Genomic DNA, 20,560 nt, shown 5'->3' with positions numbered 1-20,560 from the left:
AAGTTAATGAAACAAAATTCAATCTAACTCTTAATCTAATAATCCATATATTTATATCAAATTTGAATCATATGATATTTATATTTTGCATCAAATTTTAAATATTTTCTGATACCATTTTTTTGCGAGTAATTATATAAAATATTAAAAACTACCAAATCAGATATAACTCAGTCACCATTCGTTACGTAGTTTCGACTAATAGAAACGAACAAACTCTTGCTAATTGCATTAAGTTATAGACAGCATTCACAGATATCCACATGGGCCAATGCATTTTTTTTTTCATTTTTGTACATAATATACGAAGATTAGAACTTTAGAAGAAGCACTAATGGAAGAATCAAGGATGCTTACCTATTGTGAAAGAAAAATAAGCCTAAATGGTTAGCTCTCTAAACTTGGGTCAGATTCGGGTTGCTTCGGGACAACAGCCCCACCATTCATTCTTGCTCGTGCTTCAGCAAACATCCTCTGCTGCTCAGCTGCCGCTTCCTCTTCAGTCATCTCTGCTCCGTTGCTCCATTTGCCTCCTTTCAAAGAGTCATGCTGAGATGTATTTCAAGAAATACCATCAGTTATGAGTGCCAACTTCTTGGTCCATAACAAGGAAAGAAATTATATGCCTACACTAACACGAAGGGCAGAGATAAGTTGAGGCCAGGCTTAAAGAAGACAAAATAATTACCATGGTCTCGATCTTGTGTTGCTCATAAGCAGCGTAGACCTCCTCAATGTATTCTCCAAACCCAAGAACCTAACAAATTATGTGCACACATAAAGTTTTAGTAACAATTATATTACGTAAACCCTTTTTGCCTTCTTAGAACTCAAAACTCGGTATGATCAGAAATTTAAAATAAATGCAAGGCAGTAAACTGCACAATGGTAACAGACCAATTTCGATGATCACTGGAAATCTCTAGTGTGAACCAATTCAATCGACAAAGTTAAGCAATTCCTGCTTAAAGCTACCTGACTTCACATGGTGCTGAGAAAAAGTACATATGCAGAACATATTCAACAGTCAAGTCTCTGTCTGAACAAGCAAGGGGTAGTCAAGGCATAGCTTAATATAAACACAAAAATATCCCTTTTAGACCCTTGATAGCTGGAATTTTTATGGTATAAACAATTTCAAAATTCTATCTGTTTTTACTTAATACCGAAAGCAAGCTTAGGTGCTTACAAGCATAAAATTACTGCTGAACCATACTGCAAAGATCCTATTCAAGACATTACTTTTTTAAACCCTAACAAGGCAACAAGAAGTAGACAATAAAATTACACACATAAAAGAAACCAAATTAAAATGTGAAAGTAGGTTTGTGACATAGAAACCTCTAAAGCCTTGAGTACATGCTCGGGTGCTATGGTCCGCTTCTCCTCTCTGTTACAAACTTCATTCGATTCTGATGAAATGAGATTGATAAACTCTGCCAGGGGATTGAAGTTTTAATCAGTTCCAACAAACAAGAAACTAATACTACCAATTAGACTATAGTTTGGGACAGTAGACACCCAACAATGTAAAAATAATATCGATGGTGGATAAATTTGCCAAACATGATTTTGACAAGGAAAAGCTTTTTTTTGCACCCAAACCATCAATGACACAGCAAATACCAAGTATAACCACATGAGACTAACTGCAAGTTGCATCCATAGTATGGTTAGGTCAAGTACTTCTAGGTGACACATTTCCTGTGCTTACAAGAGAAAAGATATTGACAATGGTTCAACTTGTCAATTACTATTGTAAATAAAAATTTCCTAGGAGAAGAATGCTCCCATCATTCGTCACAAGTCTGTAGGCACTAGTATTTACCAAGTAACTTTACACTAACATGCAAAAGCATAGCGCTGGTAGTGATCACTAATACAAAATTCAAAAACTAAGAAATTTGGCGGTAGAAACCAAGTAAAAATGTGTTACAGTAAATAGATGCAGACTAGAAAGGAAGAAAGAAAGATTGAACTTATGATCTAACCTACACAGCACTCAATCAAAAGATCTTGAGTATCTCTTGCAACGCGTACATCTGGCGGTAACATTTCCTTTATAATTTTGGTCATTGTTGCTGAAAAAAGGAAAAATATATATAATTAATATCATAAAGCAATAAAAAAATCCAAACTAAACCATAATGCTCAGATGCAAAGCCCTAAACAGACATACGATTACTATAATTTGCATGTCCACAAAGAAGGATTTCAATTATTTTTAGACAAAAGTTTGACAACCTCATTCTCTTTTTACAACAAAATGTAAAGGAAAAATAGAATCATAAATTGCAACAAAAGTGGACCATGTAAAGTGTTTAAAAATATTACAGCCTAATAAACTCCATTTCGCCATGTAAAAGAGTTTACCAGGGAAAGCAAAGACAAAAACCAGTACGAGGTATAATTATCCAAAAACTTGCAACCTTTGTCAATTAATAATGCTCTTAGCAAATTTGAAATAAACTCTTTTCTCATACAAGATATATGACCCATCCTCAAAATACATCACAATCCTCAACCAACGCTATGCAATCCCTCTAATAGAAGCTCTAGCCAAGAACCTCCCTTGGAGTTTGAAAACAAAAATATGTATAATATACACAGAAATACATATAATAACCAACATCATTTTTAAACATCTTTGTCATACTAGCTAAAAGATCAGCTCCTCTGAAAAAGCTCCAAACTCTCACAAACGAGAGCTAGTCAAAGACAAGATTAGATTTGAACACGAATTTATCTTCATATCATGAAAGATACGTATGTTCTTAAATCCATCTCATCACACTTCCTAACCTCATCAAATTAAAGTTTCTTCAAGCTTTCACCTTTTGGTAGCTTACTCAGAAGAACCCTAATTAACTTTTAATGGCAACTCATTCACTTATTTACCATTATTCAAAGCATAAGTTGACATAGACAATCCAAAACCCTAAATTAAGCACCAAACTGGGTAATTTAATTTATTCTTAGCTAACTGTGATGGTAGACAAAAGAAACACTAGCAAATTCAAGTCTTAAATTAAATAAATTTTACAACACAATAAAACCGAAATAAACGAGAAAGAAAATTTTCAGGGAAAAAAAATAAACATAATCGAAATCACCAAATAATTAAAAGCAAACAAATAAGATGAAAATTACGACGAGAAAACAGATAAACAGAAAATATAAAATATAAAATTTTAAAAATTACCTTTGGGAAGCGAAGCGTCCTCCTTCGACTTCCCTACGATATCCATCGGCTCCATCGTTTAATTCTTCAAAACAAAAAAATTAGAATTAAAAAAAAATCAAAATCAAACAGATGACAAACAGATCTAAAACATGAAAGGGAGGAAATCGAGAGGCTAAGAGGAGGAGGGAATTAACTCACCGAGTTACTGACTAAGTCGTCGAGGCGGGTACACCTATTGAAAGAAAAACGCTAAACGAGTCGAGCGAGTCGTGATCCGAGTCGAGTGGGAGATCAAGGGGAAGGACATGGTTGATTTATTGAGTTATCAGATAAAGGCAAGGGACTTCACGATAAAGAGAGGAACCTCTCGATCGCAGTCGATTAGGGCAAAAAAGAAAAACAATTAAAAAATAAAATAAAAATAAAAATCGAACATTCAGTGGGTGCGCGGGATGCCACGCGCTAAATTTAGGAGCCTCCAAATATTCGCGCAAAAAGTGGATATGAAGGCTGGTTGCGTGTTTCAAAAATTCGTTTTATAGCGCGTGAGTGATAATGGCTTTAACTCTCTCCTTATTTTTTTTAAAGTTTTTTTCTATTTTTCATTTTTTTTCATTATTTGTTTTTGATCCATGAGGAAAATAAAACTTTGTTAATAAAAGTGTTTGACGAAATGTCGGGTCGGATGATCCGTCCAGTTCGGAAGAAAGTTTAGATAAAGGGCTTCTTCATTTTGAATTGGATCGATTTAGTGATAATAAACAATACTTTTATTTAATTTTAATTATAAAAAAGAGTAAACTATACATCATTAAATTATTAATAAATTTATATTTTGATTAATTAATTTTAAAAAGTTATAAAATATTTATTAAATTTTTTTAAAATTTTTATTTAGATCATTGAACTATTTAAAAATTAAAAAAATTATAATTTTTTAAAATTAAGTGACTAAAATATAAATTTACTAATAATTTAATAAGTGAAATAGGTCATCGAGTTGAATAAGTTAAAATTGAATATAAGTTTGAAAAATTTTAAATCGATTTGTAATATAGTTTGACTTAACCAATAAACAAATTTAATATAAATTATTTAGACAAATTTATGAATCATGTTGAGTTGTGGTTGGATTTTTGAAAATTTATGTTTGAGTTTAAATAGGATTTTATTTATCAGTAAAATTAATTTTAAAAATATATTTTTATAATTAAATTCAGATATAATTTATTAACAAATCTATGCAAATATGAGATGATGATGATGACAGATGAATTTATGTGGCGTTTGTATAATTTGTTGTATCGGCATAACATTTAAAAAATATATATTTGCTAATATAAATTTTAAAATAATTCTGTATTCGTATTTTATATTCGAATATTGCCAATTGGAGTCCATTTCATATTTTACCTTTCATGTTGAGCCCGAAATGAAACACACCCTATCGTTTTTTAATTATATTTTGCAATAAAAAAAATATTTGAGTGAGTGGTTTTTTTAATGAGTGAACGGGAAGTACTTTTATAGTTGAGTTTAATTTTTATAGAGGAATTTTGATTCGAAATATAATTAAGTTATTTGAGCTCAAGCTCTATTAATTTATTTATCAATTTTTATATTTAATATTGAATTTGAATTTGATTAAGCTCATTTTTATTTTAAATTTTTTATATAGTAAGAATAAAAATATAATTTCATAATATAAAAATATATTAAAATGAAAATATTAATTAGACTCACGAATCGTTCAAATCGAGTATTGCTATTCTTAAGTTCTATTTAATCAATAGCTCAAGTTGTTAGAATTAAAGCTTAACCTTATAATTATCAAATTAAATAAATTTTGATTTAATTAATCTCGAATAATTTACTAACAATAACATCTAAGTCCAAGTGCGATTAAGCAAAGTTACAGTAACGAGGACTAGATTGCACTAAGGACAATAGTTGGAATACCCATATTTGACCGAGCAAAGATGCTTTTGCATGCCTTTTTTAACTTCAAACAATTCCATCAATTAACGCATTCATGGCTTATATGTATACACACACATATATAAACCCAGGCTGAAACAAATGAGGGACTTTCAAATTTTCAATGTCTTCTCCATCATCAAACGAGCCTGAAAATTTGCATTGGAGCACAGGTAAGGCATGCCTGTACATTGGGCTGTTTTTGGTAATTTCGTTAATGACGATGTTGTTGTTAAAGTTGTTATGTTCTAAAGTTCAGCCCGAATCGAATCCAGCACCGAGCAATCACTTGGAAACACCAATGTATCAGCCGAATATGAATAAATTAGAAGATTATGATATGCCGGCATCAGACGAGGTGTTTGTTATTATGGCCGGTGAAGAAAGTCCGAGTTGCTTGGCTAAACCGATGGTGGCGGTCGCTTCCGTTGCTCAGCTGTGTGAGCAAGTATGAAAGGCGGCGAATTTTGGCGAATTGAGGCACGTGAAAATGCTTGGTTCGTCTACGTGGTGAATTTAGATATTTAAATTGTAATTACGTAATACAATGTTTAATTGCTTATTACAGTTGTAAATATAATGAATATTGTTACGATTATCGCAACAATGATTTTTTTTTAATTGTTAAACAAGACAAGTATGAAAGACAAAGTATGGGATATTAATTTTACACTATCAAAATCATTGGTATTTAATATATTTTATATGGAATAATATTTGATGTATCGCTAGTACATATGTCCCATGTATTATCAGTATATAATAAGTATGACACATTCTTGTTAAATTAAACAAAAAATATGAAAAAATTATAAATAAATACTAATAATTTTATTTCAACATAATTAAATAACAATCATAACTATTATGAATAAATATTAATAATTCTCCAAATTAGGATATTATGTTTAAAAGTTAAGAGTATCGACATTTATTTATAATTAATTATTATTTAATTATGTTTTAAAAAAGTTAATTATATTTATTTATAAGTCATCTATTTTTTTGTTTTATTTAATAATGAAATACCATATTATTATTCACCGATGGTATGCACGACTGAGTATAAAATATTATCACATTTTATATTTATAACGTAAATTATTTTTTAAATGCAATCGATTGATTTTGATATATCTGTATTGTATTTAAAATACTTTGTATTTACATATATTTTTATAAATTAATAACTTACATTACACTCTTTAAAAAAATGCTATCTAAGTTTTAATATATTTGTGTATTTATATGATTTGTTACTTTTCATATCATATTTGACTTTTTTCTATATTCATATTATATGGGGTTTACTATAGGCAAGTTTAGCCCATGCACTCTAATAAAAACATGGTAAATATCATTCCAAAGATATATGGGTAAGAGGATGATTATCATTGATGTAATTTTATTTTAATTTTTTAATTTTAAAAAACACAAATATTTATTAAAATAATGTAATTTTATCTTTTTTATTCGAGTTAAAAAATTAATTTTTAAAGGAGGAGTTGGACTTGACCCCAAAAATAAATATTTATTTATATAATTTTTTTTAATTTTAAAAAATAAAATTAATATAATAATAAAATTATGCTTTGCTGCTTCAAAAAAAATTATTCATTTATGATCCTTTAAAACAATTTCCTAGTTACACAAAATTTCAACAGATATTTCAAATCAAACTACAGTTCTAATTTAGCCCAAAAAGTACACCTGCAACGGGTAATGCATAACAGTGTTACGTGGAGGAAAGTTTACCTTTTTATTTTTTTCCCAATTTTGCTGTTCCTCATCCATTTCCGCCATTTCTTTTCCGCCACTTTTACGATATATTTTCTCTCTTCACTTTAATTCTTTAGCTTAGTCCAGTTCCAAATCGAAATCCCAATAACATGTCTAAAATTTTACTCTTCCAAACTGTTCATTCAACGCCCAGAATCCATCCCAGAACTGTTACTTCCATCCTCTCAAAGCCTCTTATAATCCCATCAGTTTCCAAATGTTACTCTCCCATCTCTCCATTTCATTCCATTTCTTTGCCAGCTCTTAAACACCATTTCCATAGCCCAAGCTTTTCGTTCCCTTCTTCTTTTTCAACTCGAGCTTTCGATGATTCTTCGTCTTCTATCGAGACCCAAAATGAAAAAGAAGAAAAAGTTGTTGAACAATTGGAGATCGAGTATCCTAGTGGGGAAATGGAGTATGAGAAAATTAGTGGGTGGAAGAGTTTCGTTGTTAAGTTAAAGATGCTTATTGCTTTCCCTTGGCAAAGGGTTCGAAAAGGCAGTGTTTTGACTATGAAACTGCGTGGCCAGGTTTGCTTCTTCTCAATTTCCCTTTTCTTTAAGCTTATTTTCTGATCTGGCAGTATATATTGGGAATTCACACTAATTCAAGGTGAAATGAATTCAGTTCTGAGGATCTATTTTGTTTGCAGCAGGATGTTATATACATTTTTTAAGAACATTGTTCTTCATTTTCTAAAGAAACAATGTTTTTAATCTTGTTCAGCTGAGTTAATATGCTTGATCGTTTGATCATATTTAGTTTCATATTTTATTCGTTTGGTAGGAAATAGTTGTTGAGAATCATGAAAAAAGAAAAGGTGTTATTTGCTTATGATAATGGTGACACTACTTTCATGTGAAATGAATTCAGTTTCAGGAACTATTGTGTTAGCAAAAGGATTTTATATCCATTTTTTCAAACATTGTTCTTCACTTTCTAAAGATTTCAGTGTTTTTAATCTTGTTTAACTGAGTAGTAAATGTGTCTTATTGTCTGTTTGATAATCATATTTTCAATTTTTATTCATTTGGTAGTAAATACTAAATAGTTGTGCTGAGAATCCTGAAAAACAGAAATGGGATTTTGCTGATGATAATGGAGATACTACTTTAAGGTGAAATGAATTCACTTTGTAGAAGGATTACATCATCCATTTTTTATGAAAATGGTTCTTCATTTTTAAAGAATTCAGTGTTTTTAGTCTTGTTTTAGCAGAGTTGTCAATACGTCTGATTTTCAGCACATATCTTGATACTTTAGATTTTTATTTTTTGCAATTTGAAAAAGGGAAATCTGGGTAAAGATAAAATTATATGATTTAAAGGTTGCTTAACAACGGCACCTGGATTAGTTCAAATGAACCTCCTTATTGCCATTAATTTATATTTGAACTTCATTTTCCCAAGAAATTGTTTGCATTATTTAGCTTTTTATAGTTTTTTTTTTTTGGATTTGAAAAAATTCTGCTCTTTCCATGTTCAGATATCTGATCAGCTAAAGAGCCGTTTCTCTTCAGGACTCTCTCTGCCACAAATTTGCGAGAATTTTGTAAAAGCTGCATACGATCCTCGCATTTCCGGTGTCTATCTCCACATAGAACCTTTGAACTGCGGATGGGGAAAAGTTGAAGAAATTCGAAGGCATATTTTGAACTTTAAGAAATCAGGTAGATTCATTTAGTTCATTGTCTCACTTCAAGTTTGATATCTGTGCACAAATTGAACTGTTGGACAACTTTGGGTATTGTAATCCACTAAAAACCAGTGAGTTTATTCTTTGAGAAGGAAAGTAGCTTCTATGACCAAAATACTGTTAAAGAACCATGAAAGCAGTTTTTAATTGACAAGTACATGATTCAATGTATGCATATATGGATTCTTTGGAGTTCAGACTATGCAAGCTTAATGGCTATATCTTAAGTTTAGCTTGGACTTTAAGTTTTTTTTTTTTTTAATAACTTTTTATTTTGGATAACTATTTAATTTTTCAAGCATATTTCTCCCAAATTTAAAAGTTAACATATGGTAAATGTATCTGAAGAAAACAAGTTTCTTCTATCCAAATGTTAGATTTGATTTAAATACTTAATTTATTGTTAAAGGAATTAAACTGGAAATTTAATCTTTTATGGAACTTATAGGTAAGTTCATCATTGCTTACATCCCTGCATGTGGGGAGAAAGAGTTTTACCTTGCTTGTGCCTGCGAAGAGATTTATGCACCACCAAGTGCTTATTTTTCTTTGTATGGTCTGACTGTTCAAGCTTCATTCCTTGGAGGTTAGTTGACTGAAATTTCTCTCGTATTTTCTGTTCTTTCTTTTGTTAGTCTTTCATTTTATTGAGAAGCTTGCAAATAAGGGAACCTTAACCTTATGGTTAAAGCACTGGCGATATGGTTTTTAAATAAACATCTGTGGGAGATAATAGTCTAGGACCAGATGGTTTAATATTCATGCTGTTGGCTTCAATTAGCTTGTAACTAACGCTTAGTTAAATGCCTTTTAGCGGAGTTTTTACAATCCTTTTAACTGTTGATGGCACTTTTAAGATTATTAAAGTGACCCTTGGAAAAGAAAATAGTCTCAACTGCCTCTATTATCTTCATGGCCTAAATTAGTTGGACTCGGGGTGAGTGTTTGATACGGATGTTTCCCACATGGGTATATTCGAGTTTTCCTTTTTAGTTTTTCAATGTATTGGAGGGTCTTTGAGGGGGCCGTATTCCCTTACCAATGTTTAAATATGTGCCAGACTCATGGACACGAATGCCTTAAGAAAAATGAAGAGTTGGAGCATCCTAGATTCAGGAACCTGTAGGTAGTCTGTTTGCATCTTATAGATTTATAAAATAATTCTCTTTTCATCGCTTTATTTTCTTTTATTTACCTCCTTGTGATAGTTATAGTTTCATAATTTCAACTTTTCGTCTTCTCTGTTTAATAGCATTTGTTAATGCCATGCTGTGACTTGAATTTAACACTAGGTTGGTGGTCTAAATCTATTTGCAGGAGTTCTTGAGAAAATTGGAATTGAACCACAGGTTCAAAGGATTGGTAAATACAAAAGTGCTGGGGACCAACTTACACGGAAAAGTATGTCTGAAGAAAATTGCGAGATGCTTACTTCATTGCTTGATAACATATATGGGAATTGGCTGGATGTAGTTTCCTCTTCAAAAGGTGTCTTTTACTCTCTCTTTTTGTTGTGTTTTTTATTTCAAAGCATAAAAGAAAATTTTTGCTCACACAAATCTTATACAGGAAAGAAACGAGAAGATGTTGAGAACTTTATTAATGAAGGGGTCTATGAAGTAGAAAAGCTAAAAGAGGAGGGATTCATAACAAATATACATTATGATGATGAGGTAGAATCATCAGACAGTTGATAATAGTGCTCCCTATCTCCATGTTGCGTTGATTCTTCATTTTTCTCGAAGTACTTGTGTTCGATGTCTATCCAAACATGGGTATGGGGAAGTGATCCTCCAAGAACTCTTCTAATACACAGAAATCTTGAAAAAATTGAACATACCTGTGTTGGACAAATCCATGTCCGGTACTTATACACTTGAGTCCGAGCAGCATCACCCTATCTCTTTAAGAGTTGTTATGGGGTAAAGGTTTCAAAGATGTAGAGCCCTTAAGAGAATAAAAAGGAAGAAAAAATATTCTAAAACATAGCAACTATGTATCCAACATTATTTTTATTTTAAGTTTTTTGAGGTACATAAGCTCGGGCTATTCAAACTACTTCCTCTCTGCACTATTTGCCTGCATTGTAACATATATTGAAGAATGTGGCTGAGAGTAGTAAAAAAATGTCATGACGGGTTGGTCTATAGTTTAATTCTAAGTGAACTGTAGAAATTTATATGACTAATATTTGATATTTGTAACTTCTGCAGGTTATCTCAATGTTGAAAGAAAGGCTTGGTGTCCACAAGGATAAAAAGCTTTCTATGGTTGATTACAAGTGAGTTCTTTCGTTTTTTTCGATATAATCTTCAGGGCATTGAAATTTCTATATTACTTCTTGTCATTTCAAAAATTTGAAGATAATACATCCCTACAATATTACCTGAAGGGAGTTCCAACTTCCAACCATTGAATCTTTGAATTGTCAACTTGAAATTTATAGCCCTATAGTTTCAAACCCCTTGGAAAAAGGTTGGTTAGATAGGTTTATCTTCATTGTGTGGCTTGAACCCTAATTATATGCACATCTGAAGTCGTACGTTAAGCTGAGCGTTATGGTATATGCTACTGTTCATCATATAACCTCCTAATCTGGTTGTCCAAAGACTTACATTATGAAATGTACTATAAATTTCATTTTCGATAATCTTTGCTTTTTCCCCTTTTTCTTTTTTTTGTGTATATAATGTTGCAATGCATGTTTAATCTATTGGACACTTGTATGTTACATTCCTTATCTTTTTATCAAAGGAATATCATCTTTAATGGTGTATATAGTTTATACACACACACTAGTATAATATTTATGCCATTGCTTGCAATTTTAATTGCTGTGCATTTTACTTAAGATTCCTCTTTCTTTGTAAATGTAGGAAATACTCCAAAGTTAGGAAGTGGACTCTCGGTTTAACAGGTGGTAAAGACCTAATAGCTGTGATCAGAGCTACTGGGAGCATTAGCCGTGTGAGGAGTCCATTAAGTTCGCCAAGTTCTGGTATCGTTGCAGAGCAAATCATTGAGAAGATTCGTAGTGTCCGAGGTATACCTCATTTTAACTTGCATGCAATGGTGTGTAGATTGGGGAAAAAATCCAACTCTAAAGTTTTCATATAGGAGGACCATATCCTATATCTAAACACTTTGTATTGACATATAAGTTAACTGCAGCTCATGCAATTGATCATTCTCATGAAGTCAAAGATACAAAATATTAGAGAATTAGGATTCAAAAGATAGAAACAAATGTATTGTCAAAAGGGGCTGATTTAGAGAATTTGAAATATTAGAGTATTATTTTTGATAAAATGGACCTACATTTATCACATCAATAAATGTTCCTTATAAAAAAAGTCTATGATAAAACCAATTCGTAGCTTTTAAATTTCAGCCTTCTACAGTAGCATGCATGGTGTTGGGTTGCAGTTGTTTACTTGTTTATTCATAAAGGCTATTAAATCATATTCGCTACTAAAATATACAAATATATATTTTTCTTGTTGAAATGCAGAAAACGGAGTAAATTAAATCATGGATTTTACAAACCTCACTTAAGTGTTTTTATACCACAAAATGGCTAATTTTGAATTCCTTTGGTGCATACTGTTATTTGTATCCAAAATAAAATCTGTGTGCAGAAAGTGTAAGATTTTACTTTCTGTATACTTGCTGCTTTATTTAGGTTGGTTACGGGTAACCCCCTTCCCCCAAAGTAGGTTTTTAAAATAATACTTTTTTGTTTTGCTGTAGAATCAAAAAGATACAAGGCTGTTATCATACGAATTGACAGCCCCGGAGGTGATGCTCTTGCTTCAGATTTGTAAGTGATTTTAAAGATTGACTCTTTCTAGTGAATATTCATTTAAGGATCTAATTATTGTTGAAACAATTAAGAATATATAAGCTTTCAATATCCATGCAGTATCTTGTTTATCTGTAAGTGATGCATGACATTATGTGTCATCTTCATTCTGAAATCCTCAGATCATCCTTTTAATCTTTAGTCATCGAATATTTTACGGTCATTTTGCATATTACAATGAGAAGAGAATGTCATAAAAAAATCTCCCCGTTTTCTCTGATATGAGATATCATTTTTGTTTCCCTACAATGCTGAATTTTGAAACTCTTGTATTATGTGCTAATCTTCATCATTTTAATTTCTTCTTGAAATACATAATATAATATTCTACATCGGTCCATTTACTAACTATAGTTTATGTTTACAATATCCAGAATGTGGAGGGAAATCAAACTTTTAGCTGCATCGAAACCTGTCATTGCATCCATGGGTGATGTGGCTGCTAGTGGAGGATATTATATGGCTATGGCAGCTCAAACTATTGTTGCTGAAAATTTGACTTTAACTGGTTCAATTGGAGTTGTCACAGGTGAACTAACTCTCTGAAATTTGATAAGCATGGAGTTTGTATGACTAGATACTGTTTCTCCAAAAGATAGCTGCAAAGGACTTTAAACTGTGGTCTGGGGGTGAAAAATTACAGATCTAAAATATTTGAGTTACAAACTTTTTTGGGCTCCTCCTCATCTGAAACTTACAAGATACTTTTAAAAATTCTTTAACCTTGAAAATCAAATATTATACTGTTAAGAACAGGCTTTTTCTATTCCGTCTTATTCATAAGAAATTACATAAATATTTATACACATAGTAAGCCTAACTTAGGAAACTCTATACTAGGAAACAGACTAACTCTAGGGATGCTGTCTAAAAAAAACAGCCTTAAAGTTAGGGATAGTAATCAGTAAAATATTTACAGAATCCTATCTGATACACTTAAATATTCCTTAATTAGTAAACTGTAATCTGACACTCCCCCTCAAGCTGGGAAGTGGATATCATCCATTCTCAGCTTGCTTACTAGTTTTTGAAACAACTTTCCAGACAACCCTTTGGTAAGTATGTCTGCTAGTTGACCATCAGTGGACACAAATGGAGTGCAAATTAAGCCACTGTCCAGTTTTTCCTTTATAAAATGTCTGTCAACCTCAATGTGCTTCGTACGATCATGTTGAACTGGATTATGTGCAATATTGATAGCAGACTTATTATCACAATACAACTTCATTGGACCTTCCCACTTGATCTTCAAATCTTCCAAAATAATTTTTAGCCATAATAGCTCACAAATTCCAAGAGCCATCGCCCTAAATTCAGCTTCTGCACTAGAGCTAGCCACAACATTCTGTTTTTTACTCCTCCAAGTCACAAGATTGCCTCCTAGGAAAGTGCAATAGCCCGAGGTTGATCTTCTATCAACCATAGACCCCACATAATCTGTATCAGTATAGGCTTCAAGGGTTAAATTCTCCCCCTTTTTAAATAAGATTCCTTTACCTGGCGTGCCTTTAAGTATGTAGAATTTGATACACAGCTCTAAGATGTAATTCTTTGGGGTTGTGCATAAACTGACTTACAACACCGACTGCATAGGCAATATCCGGTCTGGTATGAGACAAGTAAATCAGCTTCCCCACAAGTCTTTAATATGAACTTTTATCAACTGCTGCATCTTCTAGTGCATCTCCAAGTCTGTCATTCACCTCTATGGGTGTGTCTGCTGGTTTACATCCCAACTTGCCTGTCTCTGTCAACAAATCAACTATGTATTTTTGCTGAGATATGAAGATTCCTTCCCGAGAGTGTGCCACTTCAATACCAAGGAAATATTTTAACTTTCCGAGTTCTTTGACTTCAAATTCTTTTACTAGGCATTTCTTTAAATTCTCCATTCCTTCCAGGTCATCACCAGTCACTATAATGTCATCTACATAGACTAATAAAGCAGTCACTCCCCCTGAAGATGAGTGTTTTACAAACAGAGTGTGATCTCCTTGACTCTGTTTATACCCCAACTTGAGCATTACTTTGGTAAATCTTCCAAACCAAGCCCTCGGGGACTGTTTTAGTCCGTACAAAGCCTTTTTTAGTCTGCAAACTACCTGTCCTGTATTTGGACCGAATCCTGGTGGAACATCCATATAGACTTCCTCCTCAAGATCACCATGTAAAAAGGCGTTTTTTATGTCAAATTGCCATAATTTCCAGCCTCGGTTGGCAGCTAGTGACAATAACACTCTCACAGTGTTCATCTTTGCAACAGGGGCAAATGTCTCAAGGTAGTCTACTCCATACATTTGAGTGTACCCTTTAGCAACCAATCTTGCTTTGTACCTCTCCAAAGAACCATCTGATTTATACTTCACTGTGTACACCCAGCGACATCCCACTGGTTTCTTTCCTCTCGGTAATTTCACCAAGTCCCATGTCTTATTTTTTTCAAGAGCTTCCATTTCAACCTTCATGGCATTTTTCCAATTCTCATCTTCTAATGCATCGGATACTGTTTTGGGAATGGAGATAGAATTTAGGCTAGTAAGGAAGGCTTTGTGGTTATGGGACAAATTTTTGTAAGACAAAAATAAGTACAATGGATGTTTTGTACAGGCTCTAATCCCTTTTCTAATAGCAATGGGAAATTCATCTAAATTTTCAGTAGTTTCAGTAGTAGGTTCAGCAATTACCTCAGGTTGTATAGGAGGAGAAGATGATTGAACTTGCACCGGTGCCTTCTTCCTTGAGTAAACCAGTAAAGGACGAGTAGTGTCCTGAATCCCTCTTTGTGATTTGGGTGTATTAGGCTCTGTTTCAGGTTGCTGGACAGTAGCTGGAATGTCAAGAAGAAAGAATTCTCTGTCCTTATCTTCTGTGAATAAGATCTCCCCTTGAAGATAAGGACGAGTAAAGAAATTCTCTTGTTCTGCAAAAGTAACATCCGCTGATACATAAAAATTTTTTGTGGCTGGATGATAGCATTTGTACCCCTTTTGAGTGGAGGAATAACCGAGAAAGACACTTGACAGCTCTTGGATCAAATTTTCCTCTATTTTGAGAATGTACATGTACAAAGGCAACACAACCAAATATTTTGGGAGGAAGGCTACTTGAAGTACTAAAATCAGGAAAGAATTTTGCTAGAACTTGCATAGGACTTTGAGATTCAAGGACTTTTGTAGGCAATCTATTTATCATATGAGTAGCAGTTAAAACAGCCTCCCCCAGTATTGTTTAGGGACATTTTTTTGGAACAAGAGGGCTCTTGTAATAGCTAAAATGTGACCATTTTTTCTTTCGGCAACACCATTTTGTTGGGGTGTGCTAACACAAGATGACTCATGTATAATGCCTCTTTCTTGGAAATATGGTGAGAGAAACTGATTGAAATAGTCCTTGTCATTGTCTGACCTAAACCTTTTTATTTCTGCTCCAAATTGTGTTTTGATCATGTTGTAAAAGGTTGGAAAGACAAACCTTACATCAGATTTCTGTTTTAAAAGAAATATCCAAGACACACGGGTACAATCATCAATAAAGGATACAAACCATCGAGCCCCAGAAATATTTGAAATAGTGGATGGCCCCCAAACATCACTATGAATAAGAGTAAAAGGAGCGGATGTTCTTTTATTGCTTACCGGAAAAGAGGTACGTTTATGTTTTGCAAGTTCACAGACATCACAATGGAATTTTTCAACAGTTAATCCTTTGAACAATGAAGGAAACATAATTTTAAGGACTCTAAACGATGGATGACCAAGGCGGAGGTGATGGAGCCAAATTTGGTTTTTATTGGTTTTAATAGATTCGGATATGAAAGATAATGGTGAGGAATTCAGAGCACTAACTTCTCCACTGGATTCCTCAATATAGTATAGGCCATTTACTTCCTTAGCATGTCCAATCATCCTCCTCGTATTCTGTTCCTGAAAAAGACATCGATTGTGATAGAAAACCATACTACAGTTAGAGTCTTTGGTAATTCTTTGGATGGATAGAAGATTGGTAAATAGTTTTGGAACATGAAGGACATTTTTAAGAGTAAGGGTTTTGTTTATAACAATATCACCCTGACCAGCCACTGTGATCACAGAACCATCGGCTACTGTTATCTTTCTACTACTAGGACAAGGTGTATATGAAACAAATTTTTGTGAGGAGTGGGTCATGTGGTCTGTAGCTCCTGAGTCAATGACCCAAGAACTTTTTGTGGGTATATTCGAGGTTTTAGAATTTTGAGAAGAGGATATACCTGAAAAAACCAAACCACTAGTACCTATTGAAGGAGATTTTTCCAATGATCCCAGCAGATTCTTCAACTTCTCAATTTCTTCTTTATTGAACTCAACAGATGATTCTTGAGAATTCCCTTCTCCAGTGTTGCTGGTTTTGACAGTTTCAGCCATGTTTCTTTTGAACAAATTCTACAGGCTTGAGGGTTGATCGGGAATGAGAAGAAGTTGCCAGACAAAGAAAAAAATCCCAAAATTTGAGCTAAAAAACGGCTCTGATACCATGTTAAGAACAGGCTTTTTCTATTCCGTCTTATTCATAAGAAATTACATAAATATTTATACACATAGTAAGCCTAACTTAGGAAACTCTATACTAGGAAACAGACTAACTCTAGGGATGCTGTCTAAAAAAAACAGCCTTAAAGTTAGGGATAGTAATCAGTAAAATATTTACAGAATCCTATCTGATACACTTAAATATTCCTTAATTAGTAAACTGTAATCTGACACCTACATAAGCCTTTCAGATTCTGTGCAAGTCATGAAAATCAATTTGATTTTGTTTTCCCTTTTGTCTTGCTTGCAGGGAAGTTTAACTTGGGGAAACTATACGAAAAAATAGGATTCAATAAGGAGGTCATTTCAAGGGGAAGATATGCTGAACTTCTTGCAGCTGAGCAGCGACCTTTCAGGTGAATGCCATAGTTTTGTATTTCATTTAGATAGAAAATGAAAAGATGTCAGGATTTCTGTATGATTTGATTTTGGAATCTATGTTACTCGGATCTAGGCGTGAGTGTTAGTTACGAGTATATGTCCAACACAGGTGTGTTCAAGATTTTTAAGTTTTTCCATATATTTTGAGTGTCCTTGGAAGGTTATATCGAGGGGAAGATATGCTGAACTTCTTGCAGCTGAGCAGCGACCTTTAAGGTGAATGCCATGGTTGCATATTTCCCTTGGAAAGTGAAAGATGTTTGTTTTAGGTGTGAGTGTTAGATATGAGTATATGTGAAACATGGTATGTCAAAAAACTTCCAAGTTTTTACATATATTTTGAGGATCCTAGGAAGGTTATATCCTCATATCCATGTCTTGGTAGGTCTTTGGCACACAAGCACTTGAAAGAGTCGAAATAACGTATATTTGAATTCTAAAGCCAAGTTTTGGCCCTTTTCTATTAATTATTTTTTTCTTTTCTTAGCTGTTCTCTTCTTTGGGGGGTTTTAGATCACATACAAACAGCTGCTTTTCTGTTTAGATTCTCTTTTTATTAAAGGTTTACTTTTGGTCACTCAACTTCAGAAAGTTACAAAATGGTCATTGAAATGTTCGAAAGTTTGTATTTAAGTCACTGAACTATTTGAAAATTTTATATAAGTCACTATGATGTTAAGTTTTCTTTTTTGGTCTGGCTAGAAGAGAAGGGGAAGAAGAGCTTTTGATTGGTACAACTGGTGTGAATAAAGCAGCAATTTTAATAGCCTAGTAACTTAAATAAAAACTTTCGAATAGTTTAGTGACTTTGAGTGTAGTTTACTCTTTATTAAATTAAAATAGAACTAACTTTAATATATACCAGGCCGGATGAAGCTGAGCTTTTTGAGAAGTCTGCGCAGAATGCTTATAAACAATTTCGAGACAAGGCTGCATTTTCAAGATCAATGCCTGTATGTTTATTTGTTTTCATCTTGAGTTTTAGATGTAATGTAAAGTTTCTGAAAGGGGAAAAAAAATCTTAATTTGAATCATTCAACAGGTAGAAAAGATGGAAGAGGTTGCACAAGGTAGAGTCTGGGCAGGTAAAGATGCAGCATCACGTGGTTTGGTTGATGCTATTGGGGGACTTTCTCGGGCTATTGCCATTGCAAAACATAAAATCAAGATACCACAAGACAGGCCGGTTAGTACTTTTAACTCTCTCGTTTTAGGACACTTGAAATTTGTTCCAAGATATTAGAAAGGTTTTGTATGTCAATTTTTGATGAAATGCAATAATTAGTCCCTTTTGTTAAAATTTTTATCCATTGTTATTGTTAAAAATTGGCGTGGCTAATAGAATAACCAGATAGTTACACCTGGCGTGCCACGTGTACATCATTCTAATGTACATAGACCAATTTTTAATAACAAAAATGGATGGAATTTTTAACAGAATGACCAATTTGCTTTTTGATCTAACAAATAGGGTAATTGGCCAATTTTTTGAGTAAAGGGAGCAAAATGCAATCTGACTCCTAGTAGTACAAGTCTTCATGGTACTTTTACCGCTTTTGCATCTTATTCTCATCCTAGTTTTTTTATTGTAAGATTTGTTATGTCTATTAGTTTTTGGTCATGAGCTACTCCACATATTTCCCGTAGGACAAAGCATCACTCTGTTTCATTTATGTTCTCAGTGACTGATGTTGTGGAGGAAATTAAGTAATTAGCATTGTTAGTAGCCACCTACAACAGGAAATTAAGCGACCGTATATCTGTTGAGTACCGAAACAAAATTCTGTATAATAGAACTGCACCCTGTTATAGAATAGAATATGATATACATTTATGGTATTCGGCATCGATAATACATAATCTTGACTTGTGATTTCTTTGCAGACAACACATTTTCATTTATCAGAATAAGCATCTTTTGTTGTCTTGCTCGAGCCAAGGGCATTTAAGTTATTCTTCATCCGAAACAACTTTTACTAAGATAGTGTTTTCGTGCTTTTGGAAATATTTGATGTATGTGGTAATAATGGATTAGGTTACCCTCGTTGAGTTATCGAGACCATCGCCAACACTACCAGAGGTGTTAAGTGGGATAGGGAGCTCCATAGTCGGAGTAGACCAAACGGTAAAAGAACTTTTGCAAGACTTGACGTTTTCCGACGGGGTTCAAGCTCGGATGGACGGAATTATGTTCCAGAGATTGGAGGGATTTCCCAATGCTACCCCACTCATCAGTTTGATAAAAGATTACCTCAGTTCACTTTGATCTTAAACAACTATTTTGGGGAGGGGGGGGATATTTTTGCTCTTTTGTCAAACTATATTTAAATTCAAAAAATCATGAAGTTACCTTTTTTATGTTGAAACTTTTTTTTTTATCCCTGTAATGTTCAATATATGTATTTGATAACATTGTTTGCGGTGGTGTGATTGAGGATATTTTATAAATACACATGTTTACTTGTCACGTTTTTATGGAAACCGGATTGGCTGAAATTTATGCAGTTGAATTAGTTATATAATGGCTAAAAAATAAAATAGTTTACTTGGTCCTTTATTAGGTGTAAAATTATATTTTGTTCTTTTTATTTAAAGAAATTTGCCTTGATTTTATTTTATTTATTAAAAAATTGACAAATTAATCTCTTTATCTTAGATTAAAGAGCAGATTTTTTTTATTTATTAAAAATTAACGTTACATGCGGCGTGTTATGTATACCTCATGAAATGAATAAAATTTTTAACAGAGATTAATTTGTTCTTATATAATTTAACTTTTAATATAAGGGTTTTCATAATATTTTTATTTAAAAAAAACAAATTGTGATTAAAAACACACACCACTAAAATACCCTACCATAGGGCTGAAAACAGAACACTTCGTTTCATCCCATCTCTAGCAAGTACATCAGCCAAGTGATTCAATTACCGGAAATTTTCACAAAATGAACCTCCCCCATCGTAGCGACTCTCGAACCAACTTCCTTTAACGAACTCAAGAATCTCCATAGACGTAATGTAAGTTGAAGTATCCACCTAATCGCACTAGCCGAATCCGATTCTTTCTTACTCACTCACCTCAAATCCATGAACACCTCAATAGCTGTTCAG

General features: G+C 33.0%; 2 protein-coding genes across 3 annotated transcripts; one reads left to right on the top strand and one right to left on the bottom strand.

Annotated features, from left to right (window-relative positions):
- Positions 1-204: 204 nt before the first annotated feature.
- Positions 205-3,688, bottom strand: LOC121206446 (protein Dr1 homolog). Its single transcript, XM_041077384.1, has 6 exons — positions 3,383-3,688; positions 3,203-3,266; positions 1,992-2,081; positions 1,342-1,436; positions 689-757; positions 205-549 (listed from the first exon to the last, which is right to left on the bottom strand). The coding sequence occupies exons 2-6, from the start codon at positions 3,255-3,257 to the stop codon at positions 388-390; spliced, it is 471 nt and encodes a 156-aa protein (XP_040933318.1). The 5' UTR covers positions 3,258-3,266; positions 3,383-3,688; the 3' UTR covers positions 205-387.
- Positions 3,689-6,865: 3,177 nt separating this feature from the next.
- LOC107931495 (serine protease SPPA, chloroplastic) lies at positions 6,866-19,916 on the top strand. Of its 2 annotated transcripts, XM_041077383.1 has the most exons (14): positions 6,866-7,473; positions 8,429-8,612; positions 9,087-9,224; positions 9,956-10,126; positions 10,208-10,311; positions 10,852-10,919; positions 11,515-11,681; positions 12,389-12,458; positions 12,875-13,029; positions 17,319-17,424; positions 18,315-18,402; positions 18,492-18,635; positions 19,334-19,398; positions 19,485-19,575. In XM_041077383.1, the coding sequence occupies exons 1-13, from the start codon at positions 7,051-7,053 to the stop codon at positions 19,358-19,360; spliced, it is 1,845 nt and encodes a 614-aa protein (XP_040933317.1). In that variant the 5' UTR covers positions 6,866-7,050; the 3' UTR covers positions 19,361-19,398; positions 19,485-19,575. The 2 variants fall into 2 exon arrangements, with proteins under 2 accessions (XP_040933317.1, XP_040933316.1); XM_041077382.1 differs by lacking the exon at positions 19,334-19,398 and having other exon boundaries at positions 19,485-19,916.
- The last annotated feature ends 644 nt before the right edge of the window (positions 19,917-20,560 follow it).

Source organism: Gossypium hirsutum, chromosome A09 (assembly GCF_007990345.1).
Source record: "Gossypium hirsutum isolate 1008001.06 chromosome A09, Gossypium_hirsutum_v2.1, whole genome shotgun sequence".
In the NCBI taxonomy this organism is placed as follows: Eukaryota; Viridiplantae; Streptophyta; class Magnoliopsida; order Malvales; family Malvaceae; genus Gossypium; species Gossypium hirsutum.
The sequence above is the reverse complement of the archived record's forward strand: the minus strand, read 5'-3'. Positions and strand labels throughout refer to the sequence as shown.